Below are 13,706 nucleotides of genomic sequence, written 5' to 3' on the forward strand. Positions count from 1 at the left end.
TATATATATAGATTATTGCTCACTAATTAAGTGCTTCTACATCCAGTAGAGGCAAAGAGTCTGTAGTTGTCACTGTGGATTATTATGTTTTCGTTTTAAAGCCTTACTTCACTTCTGTCTCCATAAATTTTGATCTTAACTCTCAGAAATGTTTAGACAACTTCAGGTTTGGATGTTTTGTTGTGAACCAACGCAGGTGTGATGCCAGCAGCCCGTACATTCATCCTGTGGGTTGGTGCCAGGAGAACAACCTGCCACTAACACCACCCCAAGGTGAGCAGGGGTTATTAATCTGTCATTTATTAATGACCATAGTCATAATATTGGTGATAAATGTTATTTTGTTTTGTTCACTTCGGACATAAATAAAACAGTCAAAGTTTATATCAGGAGAAAATTTTTAGAAAATGCAAAATGTTGAAGAGCACCAAAATGGTAACAGACAGGAATGACAGTTGTTTTTTTTTTTTTCCCCCACCAGATTATCCAGATCCGGGCCAGTTTTCCTGGTCTCGGTACCTGGAGGAGACAGGTTCCAAGGCTGTAGCTGCAGATGCCTTTAAAGTGGTGAGGCTAAGCTTCCGCCCCCACTGCTAACTGTCAAAATATTTAATTGTTAATGGTCAAATGGGACTTCCCAGCATCCTCTGCTCTGTCTTTAGAGACCAGCTCACAGTTTTCAGCCTCGGATGAAACTGGAAGCTGTGGACAAAAGAAGCCCTGGTCTGATCAGAGTTGCCACGGTGGAAGAAGTCGACACTCATCGCATTAAGGTGCACGTTTAATCTGATTCACATGTAATATCTGAAGTGTTCCTCGAGCTCCATCAGATCCACCACACTTGAAGCCTTTTGAACTGTTTCTGTTATAGCACTGAGATCTGTGTCTTATTCTAGGTCCATTATGATGGCTGGAGTCATGTCTACGATGAGTGGATGGACTCGGATCACCCGGACATACATCCAGCAGGCTGGTGTGAGGCAACCGGTCATCCGCTAAAAGTTCCTCCTCGGGACACCAAGACACAACAGCCACATGGTAGCAAGCAGCAACTCATAACTCTGTTCTGTTTTGAAAACTTCAGCTTGATGTTTGTCAAAAATGGAAATCACAGTTAATGTAAATTGACTTTAAGCTACTGGAGTGAAAGCAAAAAAAAGACAAATAGCCTTTTCTGCAAAAAATATTTTGTTTGTGTGCTAAATGACTGCTGCAGAAGCTGAAACTGAGAGTTAAAGCTACAAGTAGCGAACACTAACTAAAAGAAGCAAAATACTAGTTAAAAGTAGCAGAAGGCTAAATGTTAGAATAACATAAGGTTAGGTAGAAGTTAAAAGTAGCCAAACGGGCCGACTTAAAGCTAAATGTAGCTAAAAGCTTCCTAAAACCTAAAAGTAGCTAGCTAGAAGGTAAAAGTAGACAAGCAGCTACAAGCTAAAAATAGCTAAACTGTAGCTAAAACGACCAAAACTTGTTCATGTTTACTGAAGCAGATTTCAAAGAATAGTTTTTTTTAAGGGACTGAATGTATTTCTATGGGGGGGGGGGGGATATTTTTACATAAATAGTAAACATTTTGAAAAGTATAAAAGTTGCAAAAACCAAAAGTCATAGCACCCATCTCCTGAATGAGGGGAAGTACACACATACACAGCTAAAATAGTAAAATAATACAAAGTATTCAGAACTATTTAGACTGCCAAAAATGTAAAAAAAATAATGTATATACCCCGGTATATGTATCTCACAGGAAAACAAATCAACTGAATGCTGAACATCATTTGCGCCATAATTCAATGTGTAATTAGTCAAATTGTTGCTGGTGGAAAACCTTTTAATATTACAGCATTGCTTGAGGTTATGTGAATGTTAACTTTTGGATGTTTGTTTCTGTACATGTGAATATTTACCTTTTTATCTGCCCATATGAAGGTGTGAGAGAGCCTCCTACAATGTGCCAGGCCACCTACCCTTCCACTGTTCCCTGTAAACCCATCAGCCATCCCAGAGCCAACAAGTACAGCTTCCACAACAGGTCAGAACCAAACTCACCGCATCACCATCCTGTTCATTTACTCTCTGGACCAACACGAGGAGCTCAGGTAAAAACTTAAAGTGTTAGGAACAAAACAAAAGGCAGCAAAAATACAGAGTTAAAAAAATGAAACCCAAAGAGAATCAGACAGGTGAGGTGAAGACTGGGGGGCTGATGAGGAGACTGGAGACAGGCAGCTAAATGAGAATGGAGAACAGGTGAAAGTGGGTGTGGCAGGGTAGAGGAGTAAAAACTAACTGAGATGGAATGAACTGTTGGCACAGGGAAACAGAACAGCACTAAACACACAGAAAATAAACATGATAACTAAAAAGGAATACACCAAACAGTGAACACAAAAGATTATTAAAGAATAATCAAAACACACAGATCCTGACAACAACAACATGTTTAAAGTTATTTACACCAGATAAAAACAAAATTAGACATAAAAGAAAAGAGGTAAACAAAAACAAGTAAAGTTAATTAAATGTAGGTTAAAAAATAAACAAAAACATTTTTTTTCTTTAAAATGAGTAAAGAGGTACTTATTATTAGTATGAAGGTAATAGGGAGGAGTTTAAATATCTGGGTGTCTTGTTCACGGCTGGTGGTAGGGAGGAGCGGGAAATGGATCAACGGATCGGGGCCTCATCTTCAGTAATGAGGGCATTGCTTCGGTCGGTCATAGTGAAGAAAGAGCTGAATCGAAAGCAGAACTTTCAGATTACTGTTCTGTGTACAACACACGCACCTGTGGTCATGAGGTTTGGATCATGACTGAAAGAACGAGATCCTGAGTACAAGCGGCTGAAATGAGCTTCCTTTGTAGGGTGGCCGTTCTCAGCCTTGGAGATGAGGTGAGGAGCTCCGTCATCCAGAGGGAGCTCGGAGTAGAGCCGCTGCTCCTCCACATCAAAAGGAGTCAGTTGAGGTGGTTCAGGCTTCTCATTAAGATGCCTCCTGGTCGCTTCCCTCTGAGGGGGTTTCAGGCATGTCCCACTGGAAAGAGACTCAGGGGCAGACCCAGAACTCGCTGGAGGGATTATATATCCTGTCTGGACTGGGAACGATTTTAGGGAGCTGGAAATTGTCGTTGGATAGAGATGTCTGGGTTTCTCCTCTGGGCTTGTTGTCTCTGCGACCCAATTACAGATCAGCAGCAGGAGATGGAGAGATGAATTAGCATAGAGGTAATGTGAGTAAAAATAAATTACGTTGGATATAAGTTTGGTAGTTTTTTTTGTTAAAGATTAGTAATTTAATGGAATTTTTAAGGTAGTTGAAAAATCATTAAGGTTTATGCTGTTGTCACTAAGAAGGACAATAAGTTCAAATTCTTAACTCAGAAACAAGCTGATAAATACAAAAAAACATACTTATAATTGTTAAAATTAATTTAAAATGCTGAAACTGCAAATTTAGTAACAGTGAGATCTGTTTAATCATTTATTGGTCATATTCAGGGGCATTTATTTGTAACTGTTTTAAATTTAAACAGCTAAATAGCCTACTTCATTGATATATACTTTATTTGTCCCTAAAGGGAAAATCAATTTCAAATTAATTTTCTCCTCATAGAAGCACAAATTCATTTGGTTTGTCCCTTTTGGGCTACTCTAGTAAAACTGTGGTGCAACAGGACCGAAGAAAAGAGGCAACATGTGGTATCCTTAGGTATTATTGATCGCTCAAAGGTTTTATTATGAACACATGTACTTTGCTGCAAATCTGAAAATATTTAGTTGCAAGTTATGAATGAAAAATAACAACAAAAAATACTAATAAATTTAGTAAGTTTTGAGGTTCATTGGATACAGATGTTCATTTTGTGCTCTGTCTTGAAAACAGGAAGTGTCCAACTCCAGGCTGTGATGGTTCTGGACATGTGACGGGCCGCTTCACTGCTCATCACTGCATATCAGGCTGCCCACTGGCAGAGCGCAACCAAGGCAGGCTGAAGGCCGACCTGTCGGACTCAGAGTGCAAGAGAAACTTCTTCTTCAGCCAGCGGACAAAGAAGGCTCATTACCGTGGCAGGTAAGTGCATACGTGCATGTGCATGCTAAAGTCTGCAGGTTTTCTTTGGTCTCACCTCAATGTCTTCTTCTGTTTTAGGATCGGTCGTCCTCCCAAATACAGAAAGTCCCAGCAGAGGGACTACCAGGGTACGTTTTCCAGGTGTTTTAAGTGTAATAATCACAAAAACTTGACTGTCCAGTTCACAACAAGAAATACTTATCCAGAAATAAAACCTTGTTATACAGTTTTCATATTCATCTGTTTTATTTACCAGTTTTCCATGCACAGTCACAGGAACGCTGGAGCCGCTCTCCAGCTGTTAATGTACGAGAGACCGGGTACATCTGTTCCAATGCAAAATTGTTTTTTGTGCCGCTGTAAAAGATTTCTTTCAAAATGTATAGGATGTCACACTAGTTGAAACATGTTGAATTATTAACTCTTGTTGTCCCAGTAAACATGGGTGAATGTCAGAATTTTGTTATCCATCCATCCATCCATCCATCCATCCGTCCATCCATCCATCCATCCATCCATTATCTCTACCCGCCTTTTCGGGTTGTGGGGTCACTGGTGCCCATATCAGCAGTCACTGTGCGAGAGGCAGGGTTCACCCTGAAAACTGTTTTTGTTGTCTTCATTTGAACTTTTATCAGCAGCCACTGAAAGGCAAAGACGATAATGTGTGTGTGTGTGTGTCTTTCATGACCCAAAGGTCAGATTTTATTCAAACTTGTAGAAAGTTATCATTAAATGTGCGTTTACATATTTTCAAGCTAACTCAATTTACTATGGCTGCCACCGCCAACTGACCTTAAAAAAAGCATCAGTCAGTTTTACACATAAATGTAACATTTGGTGTGGTGGTAGCTGAGACTGCTCCCAACACATGGCCATTACAGAAAACACAACAAAGTTTATAACTTTTTTAATTTTACAGACAAAGCTGAAACTGGGTGTAGTAGTAGCTGAGACTATTCCCAACACATATTGTGAGCTCTACCAGGTCACGAGATTTCACATAATATTATTTTCAAGGTTCGATCAAAACGGCCACAACTCCATCATCTCTCAGCGTAAGATGATCTGACACTCTGGCATGAGCGGCGCTGGGCGATATGCATTCAGTCGAGGAATGCTAGGTCTTCAATGTAGTGCCGTGGAAAGAAAACAGAAAAGTGTGACCTGACTCGAGCTTATTACTGCAGAGTGCACCCTAACCAGTCTGTTTGTCCACAGACACGTCCTCAGAGGTGTTGTACCCGTCCCTGTTCATGTCAGCTTTAAGCGGTCAGTCGGACCGGACTCTGTCTCTCTGCTGGGAGCAGCACTGTAAGCTGCTGCCCGGCGTTCAGGGCATTCACGCTAGCCAGGTGGCAATGTGGAATGTTGAAGAGGTGAGTGAACTTTACGGTCTACGTTCACGTTTATTCATTTATCTAGTCGGGTTTTTGGAGCTTCCCGTGTCTTTTGCTGCAGGTCTTCATGTTTGTCCAGAACCTGATTGGATGTGAAGACCAGGCTCGTCTCTTCAAAGAAGAGGTGAGACCACCACATGGTTGTGTCGTCAGTATGTTGGTGTCACGTTTGCAGCTGATACGCACTCCTTACTCACGCTCCTCTCCAGATGATTGATGGGGAAGCTTTGCTGCTGCTTACTCAGACCGACATTGTGAAGATCATGAGCATCAAGCTAGGCCCCGCCCTCAAGATCTCCAATGCCATTCTCATGTTCAAGACCACAGACGAAGGACTCAAGTGATCCCGCCTCAGCTTACTGGGACAAAGTGTGTGGGGGGGGGAGGGCGGGCTGCTGATCATCACGTGCCAAATTCATTTCGTTGCAGGGTGAAGTCCCTGAATACATTTTTTTTCATGTGTTTGGTGTCCTGTGCCCATCAGAGAGCGAGGGGGAGGGGGAGGCCAAATCAGGGAAGAATAAAGCTGTGAAGATGTATTGAGAAATGTTGTGATGCTAAAACACTGGTGGAGAGAGGGTGGTTTACATAACTGTTGAGTTTGGTTATTAGCAAACTTTAAAACATCAGCGTCTGTTTGTTTGGCTAAAACTTGAATCGTCTCCAGACACACAATTTCAAACCTGACTTGAAACCCTAAATGGAAAATCATTAAAGCTAATGAGGTCCAGAGATAGTTAAAGAAAGTAGCACTTTAAAAGCTTTATGACAGAAAAAATATTTAAAAGGACATATTTTGCTGAATTTGACTTGTCCTGAAAAGAAGTTTCTGAACTGATAAGTTTAATTTAAGCCACAGATTTGCACAAAGAGAGAGTTCATCCAATGTTAGATAAAAAATACTGAAGTCAGTCGTGTGAATTAAGAAGGGCACACATAATTACTAGCATTCTTTGAAGGAATGTGTAATGCCTGTCGCCCTACATGCCAGGGTTTTAGACAAATCCTCATGAAGAGAAATGACAGTTGTTCTTGTCAAACGTTGAAAATAACGTCATTCTCGACGTCGTGCGATCTGACAGGCTCAGAGTACGTGTTGAGGGTGACTGTTATCACCACAGGAAATTTGAGCACAATGGCATACAATGGAATTGAGTTGTAGCCATTTTTATGTTGGCTAATGTCAGTTAGCTGTGGTGGCCATCTTGAATTGGACTGACTCCAAATACTAATCAACGGTATATTGTACATCCAGCGATTATTACCTGAAAGTTTGATAAAAATCCACCAAGTGGTTCATGAGACATTTTGCTAACAGACATCTGAACACACAGACACGAGCATATTCATATTGTCTGCCATCACTTTTTGGCGGCAGGCGATAGTAGAAAACGATGTGAGGACTGGACAGCAGGGTGTAGGGAACGATCGAACGAGTTCATGGCAGTCAGTGAGGCTCTGATGAGCTTCAAATTTGTGCAATAAAAAGTTCAGAGGGAACAAACATTCAGCACAGCTGTTGCACTGTAACAGCATAAAATGGGAAAAGATAACTTAAGATGCTTTATTCAGATTGTTGCAGGTTTCCTGCTAAGAAAACCTGAATTATTAGTGATATAATTCTTCAGAAGTATTAGTTATTTGTACTGTACTTTCTTATTGCTGCACTGCAGTCAGACGAGGCGTTACGCTGCTTTCAAATGTGAGTCAGACTGTCAAATCAGAGTCTGAGTTTTTAATCTCCACATTAAAAATATATTTTTGGGGGAATTAATGGATGAGACAAACTGTGCTTGGCATTTTAGCACAACTGTGAAACCTAAATGTATTTTACAAGCTCTTATTACCAGGAGTGGTCACTAGAGAGTGCAAAAATCCACATTTTAGCACATAAATGTGTGTTTGTTATTTACGCAGCTGAGCTCGTCACAGTGTGTGTGTGATGGACACTCCATTCATAGAGTGTGTACATGTTTACATTTTATGTCAGAGGTGGTTTTAAACACAGTATGGAGGTGATGATGTGTGATGATAAAAGATTTATGTTTTAAGGGCTCTTGGAATGTTTTGTTTTTCTTTGCCTCTCTGGTGGGATGTGTGTGTATGTGTGTGTATGTGCGTGTGTATGAAAATAATCTGGAGTCATGAATGCCATTAAATCCATACAAATTAATAAACGTCAAATCTGTCTTATTGCTGCCCTGCTGCCGCTTGTTTTAATTGCGGGCGGAGAAACGCATTTCCTTCAGATGTGCAGGTTTGTGTGCAAAGTGCTGTTGACTATTAACGTACTTTGTTTACATCCTCTCCCTCTTAATGTTAAGAGCTGTGGTTGGTGACAGCTCCTTCCACACCCTCCGCTTATCTTGTTCCATTGAAGTGGGCACAAAAGTCAGGTGTTGCTGATAAAAATGCAGACTGAAAGCTGTCAGTCAATTTTTGATGCTAAAATAAATTCGTAGAAACAAAAATAAGGATTTGAAAAGAAATACGCATTTAGGATTCGTGTTCAGATTTTGTTTGCTGCAATTCTACTTAAAAAAAAGTATCACATTGTTGATTTATGCACTCTGCATTTATGATTGGTCTGTTTTGTTAAAAATTCAAATACCCTCGGCCACGTGGATAGGCCCCTTTTTGAATGGAAAACTGAGAAGGTATGATCAGCTTCTTCTTTCAGCTGCTCCATTCCTCTTGAGTCACCACAGTGAACTAAGTCGCACAAAGATTTGGGTTTTACGCCGGATGCCCTTCCTGACACGACCACCGAGCTACCACAGCCCTCTGTGTGGAGCAGAGAGCTGCGTTCTAGGACACCCGGGGGAGCAGATGGTGGAGTTAAAGGCTTTGCTCAAGGGCCCAGAGTGGGGTGAATGAGGGTGGAGACAGGTGTGGGTGTTTCACCTGCACCCACAGTTTGAGTTGAACCTTCCGATCACAGGACTACCTTCTGCTGCGCCACCACTCCCCTAGAAGATAACGGACAAATGGAAATGATTTAATGATTTCATTATTGTATGCAACTCACAGCTCCTATTCCTTAATTTGTGAATTCAATTCAGTTTATTTATATAGCGTCAAGTCACAACAGAAGTCATCTCAGAGCACTGAACCGAAACATTCATATACATAAAAAGTACAAAAGTTAATAACATTATTTATCTGAGGAGCAGACTACTTTTAATTTAACTTCATTGCAGACTCTCATCTTGAGCAAGCATGAAGGCGACAGTGGAAAGAAAAAACTCCCTCACGAGGACGAACCCTTTAGCAGAACCAGGCTCAGGACAAGAGGCCGTAGACCTGCTTCCATAATAAGAAGATATTATGCAACCAATTAACATAATAAGGGACTATGAGGCTGGTGAGCAGTTTCATAGCCACACCTGCATTTGGCCACAAAAATGCAAAAAATATAATGATGTTTAACATTTTATTACTTGTTAAATCTCTTCAGATCACAAACTAAGCTTCCAGTTTCAAGTGAGGCTAGTAAGTAGAAATGTGGAACAGTTGCACTTTAAAAAAACAATGTGATGTGAAGAGCTTAACATTTTTCATGGTGAATTAGATTATTTCTCAAAGTAAAATCATAAATACCTTAGCTTTATTTTTGAAATCGCTAGTTTAGATTTGTCAAAAACAACTATTACTAAATAAACGACACGTTTACAAAATTTGAGTTTGACCTTTTGTCTATGTTCTTAAAGCTAAAATAGGTAGTTTTCTTTCATTGGTTCAGCAACATTTAAAACATCACTGCTGTTAAAATGAACTATGTTATATCACTTTAATAGTTTATCGAGATTTGGCTGATTAGAACAATCTAAGCTAAGCTAGGCTAACATTATATAAAAAAAACAGCTGCACAAATTCAGCCTTCATCCTCTAAAATTCACAACTAAATGTGTCAATTAAATTTGAGAATGTTATCATATTTATTTTATTAAACTGATTTTTAAAAAATCGTATTTTATCCAAATTTGTTTTTACTAACTTTGTTTTTATTTTTAACAATTCGCTTTTACGCTGAAAGGAATAGAGGCCGGAAGTGTACAAATGAACTACGGTTTCTGCGGGAGGTCCCTGAGACGTAGCCCCGCCCATAGCCCCGCCTACCTTTTCCAACTCATTAACGTGTCATCAATAATTCACTGCCCGGAAGTGGACCAGCTGACCTGGGTTTCAAAAACAAAGCACGTCATGCTCAGGTGAAGCTCAGGCTGCCGTCCTCCTGGCAGCGCTCGGTTGTGTGAGTCCTGAGCGGAGCCAGCACGTCCTCCTCCTCTGAAGCACTCAGGTGAGCAAACTGAAGACTTCCAATATTTATTTATTCAAACAATATTTACCTAATTACTTCTAGGTTCTCGCTGAACCACGTCCCTGGAAGTGTAGTAACAATTTTATTAACATCTACTTCTGAGTTTACGGTTTATTATAAATATACTGTTCAAATTCAGCTGAATTATTTTCTAATTAATCATTTAGTTGAATCAATAAAATTACGAGATTATTATTTTTTATGGAGTCTATCATAAACATAAAAATAACAGATTAAAAAATAAACTAGTTTGTTTATTCTAACTTCACACACTCATATTTTTGTGTACTCTGACTTTCTTTTGGTCAAGATTTCAGGTAATTTTTGCTTTTTTTTGCTTATACGTTTGGAAAATTTGTCTTTATTTTTTAGCATTTCGTTTTCCTGTATAATATTTTTGGTGCCAGTAAAAGATCTGCAAGGTCACCAAGGTCCAGGCTAAAGTTAATTATCACCTCCTATAGAAGATGCTGCTCCTTGATATGCCTGCTACTTTTTTTTTTTTTCTACGAACAGCTAATAACATAAACAAAATAATGTTAACGACAACAGACGTCTCATTAGATCAGGTGCACATCTCTGTGTTTACATTTGCTCATGAGAACACCCTGTACAGTTTCCTGGTATCTGCTGGTATTTGCAGAGTTTCTGTTAAGGAACCCGCTCAAGACGCTGAACATTTGACTTTGTTTTGCTGCTTCATTACCTCCTTTCAGCACCGAGCTGGGATTAAATCTGCAGATAATCACTTTGCCGTCATCTGGGATCTTTCATATTTCATATTTAATTATATGATGGTGGCTTTTATTTTGTCTTCCTGTTGTCCTCTGTGCTTGTAGCAGACAACAGAACAGTAAACGGGCAGCCGTGGCTGAGTGGTTAGAGCAGTCGTCCTCCAATGCAAAAGTTGAGGGTTTGATTCCACCAGCAGTCACATGCCAAAGTGTCAAGTTGCCAAAGCAAGACACTGAACCCCTCATTGCCTCCAATGTGTGTCCCATCGGTGCATGAATGTGATAAAGCACTGATTAGTCTTTGTAGAGATCTAGTAGAGTGATGTATGAATGGGTAAATGAGGACACAGATTGTGTTATAAAGAGCTTTGAGTGTCTTGATAAGATAGAAAAGTGTTACAGTTAATTTAAACCAGGTGGAATTAGAAATATATTATTGAATTACCTAGTAAAAACTGAAAAGATTTTCATTCATTCAACCTTTATTTATACAAGTTCATCCCACTGAGCCTCAGGGACTCATTTACAAGAGAGACCTGTTTTCTTAACAAAGAGTGATGACAACAGTGGATAACAACGACAACAATAGACAGTTAAAAGAGACGTACAAAAGTTGGGGATAACTTCAGGATTATGGGTCGCCGTTTGTAAAGTTGCACAGTCCAAAATGAACAGCAATAATTTTGTTTATTTAGCTTTTCATAAGAAAAAAAGTTGTTTTTTTTCGTCAGATTTTCACCATGTTATTCATTTATAAATGTCATAGTTCCAAACTAAATATTTAATTTACAAACTAAATACTTAACTTGCAAGTTACTTGGAACTATGACATTTATAAATGTATGAATAACATGGTGAAAATCTGACTTAAAAAAAAACAAGGCTCAATAAACCAAAATATTGCTGTTCATTTTTGACTGTGTAACTTTACAAACGGCACCCCGTATGAAATGATCTTCAAAATGAAATTATAGCCTGTGCATGAAATCACGTTTAACTGCACTCCCGCCAACACGAGTCCTGTTCTTTGCACAAGCTTACTTGTAAAGATATATTTAACAGTTTGGGTCGAGGGGCATCACAGGCTAATTGTGGCTTCACAAACCCTGACGTGTCTCCAGCATGATAAATTCATGTTCACAGTTATCTGGCATGAGCACAATATTCCTCGTTGTTTATTCCAGCGCCTCGATCCCGGCGAACAAGAACTACCAGCTTGTTTGGATGGCGTCATGAAGAAGTCAGCGGATGCTTTTTGCTCACATAACACATCTCGGGTCACAGCTGAAGTTAGACGCCAGCTTTGTCCGAGTCCGGCGTGTTGGAAACCTAAACTTCTGACCTGATCTTTGCTCTCCTCCTGCAGGTTGGATCAAAACACTGATGCTCCAGGCAGATCTCCAGGGGGAGCCGAACATAAGAACCATGGCACACTGTAATGTAAGTTAAACCAAAAAAAGAAACTGTCCAGATGACCTGACTGAAAATTGTTGTAATGTAAGTTGTTTTGTGCAGCCTGTGGGAGTGTGTGACAAGAAAACCTGGTTTGTAATTTAGATTTTTATCTCAAGAATGCGTCCTTTGTTCAGCAGACGTCTGGAGACGAAAACAAATTGTTGCAGTTTGAGGCTAAATTGATCGGATTTTATTGTTTTTGTCAGACTCTGCTTGTTTTTGTTGTGCGTCCTCCAATGACATCATTTCTTAGAGACTACTTCCGTCTCAGTCAAAGTGATGAAATGTGTGGTTGAGTCACTTCAGATTGCAAAACAAGCCACATTTCAGTCCAAAAAGTGCTCGTATATGGTAAATCTGTCACTCTTCGCCAAACAAAACAAAAAGACGAGGACAAAACTAGTTATTCAAGTATTTTTAAGCGAATAAACAAGAAAAGGCCGTAAAGAATACTTTGAGTATTGACCAAAGCGCTGGACATGTAAATGTATTTTGTATGTGTTTCATACGTAATGGTTATTTTATCATTAAAAATCATCTGTTTTTTTCCAGCTGCGGTCACCATCCTCTTCCTCTCATGATGAAGTTAATCTGGGACCTTCTGCAAACCCACAGTCAGTAATTCCAACCTCTTATCTTTAGGCTGTACCTCTATCAGGTTATTATCTCCATCAGTTATTGATGTCAGCGCTCGATCAGATATGCATTAAATCAATTAAGATAATCTCAGTTCAGTTAAAAACAAAAACACTTCAAGCTTTAAAGTGTATTTTAGGCACTTATGAGATTGAGAACCCTCCCCGAGCTGAACTTCAGATAAAGTTAACCCGTAAAAAAACACGAGACAACGTAATATACCTGCTTGATCTGTGAGGGACAAACAAAACATGTTACATTAAGTATCGGGTGTAACATAACTTCACAAAGATGTTACTCTCTTACAGAACATCTTTAACTCTTTAGTGACTGGAGGCCTCCTCATATAAACGGGTCGTTTAGTTCTGACTGCAGTAGTACCTCGCTACTTCGCGGTTCGTTTTTCGCGGACTCGCTCTGTCGTGGTGACAAGACACACAACTGGCTGATTGATGGAGGAGCCGCACGATCGGCATGGAATTTTTATTCAAAATAAATTATTTAGCACCTGTGTGCAGCCCACAGCTGCAGAAAAGGCTTCCTCCTGCAGCTTGTCAGATCTCTGCCCTGCAGCGGAGAAGTGGGCGTGGCCAAGAGTGCTGGCAGATGGCAGAGTGCAGTGGGAGGCAGAGAACTGAAATCATGACATGCTGTGCTCTTTTAGAGCGTTTAGTTTAGAAACATAGTTTAGAATACAGTAGTCCCTCGCTACTTCGCGGTTCGTTTTTTGGGGACTCGCTCTATCTCGGTTTTTCAAAGTAAGATTGGACATGACACACAGTGGCTGACTGATGGAAGAGCCGTACAATCGGCATGGATTTTTTATTTAAAATAAATTATTTTAAATGATGTAGCACCTGTGTGCAGCCCACAACTGCGGGAGAAGCTTCCTCCTGCAGCTGATCAGCTGATCTCCATGCAGAGCAGAGAAGTGGGCGTAGCCAAGAGCACAGAGAGCAGCTAGAGACAGAGAGCTGAAATCATGACATTCTGTGCTCTTTTAGAGCGTTTAGAGTTTAGAAACACACACACACACACACACACACACGCACACACACACACACACACACACACATATATATATA

The 13,706-nt window shown here is 40.0% G+C and overlaps 2 protein-coding genes across 2 annotated transcripts in view; both read left to right on the forward strand.

Moving 5' to 3' along the window:
* The window catches only part of l3mbtl1 (L3MBTL histone methyl-lysine binding protein 1), an 11,694-nt gene extending 5,875 nt beyond the window's left edge, over positions 1-5,819 (forward strand). The window contains exons 12-21 of the mRNA XM_037684311.1: positions 197-273; positions 482-567; positions 663-773; positions 897-1,038; positions 1,933-2,035; positions 3,887-4,075; positions 4,154-4,203; positions 5,297-5,454; positions 5,537-5,599; positions 5,685-5,819. Of these exons, the coding sequence (XP_037540239.1) occupies positions 197-273; positions 482-567; positions 663-773; positions 897-1,038; positions 1,933-2,035; positions 3,887-4,075; positions 4,154-4,203; positions 5,297-5,454; positions 5,537-5,599; positions 5,685-5,819 (1,114 nt within the window). The remainder of the gene's footprint in view (positions 1-196; positions 274-481; positions 568-662; positions 774-896; positions 1,039-1,932; positions 2,036-3,886; positions 4,076-4,153; positions 4,204-5,296; positions 5,455-5,536; positions 5,600-5,684) is intronic.
* A 3,833-nt stretch (positions 5,820-9,652) lies between these two features.
* The window catches only part of sgk2a (serum/glucocorticoid regulated kinase 2a), a 17,552-nt gene continuing 13,498 nt past the window's right edge, over positions 9,653-13,706 (forward strand). The window contains exons 1-3 of the mRNA XM_037684313.1: positions 9,653-9,775; positions 11,897-11,970; positions 12,538-12,599. Of these exons, the coding sequence (XP_037540241.1) occupies positions 11,914-11,970; positions 12,538-12,599 (119 nt within the window). The 5' untranslated portion in view covers positions 9,653-9,775; positions 11,897-11,913. The remainder of the gene's footprint in view (positions 9,776-11,896; positions 11,971-12,537; positions 12,600-13,706) is intronic.

This window comes from Nematolebias whitei, chromosome 11 (assembly GCF_014905685.2).
Source record: "Nematolebias whitei isolate Nwh7 chromosome 11, NemWhi1, whole genome shotgun sequence".
NCBI classification, from domain to species: Eukaryota; Metazoa; Chordata; class Actinopteri; order Cyprinodontiformes; family Rivulidae; genus Nematolebias; species Nematolebias whitei.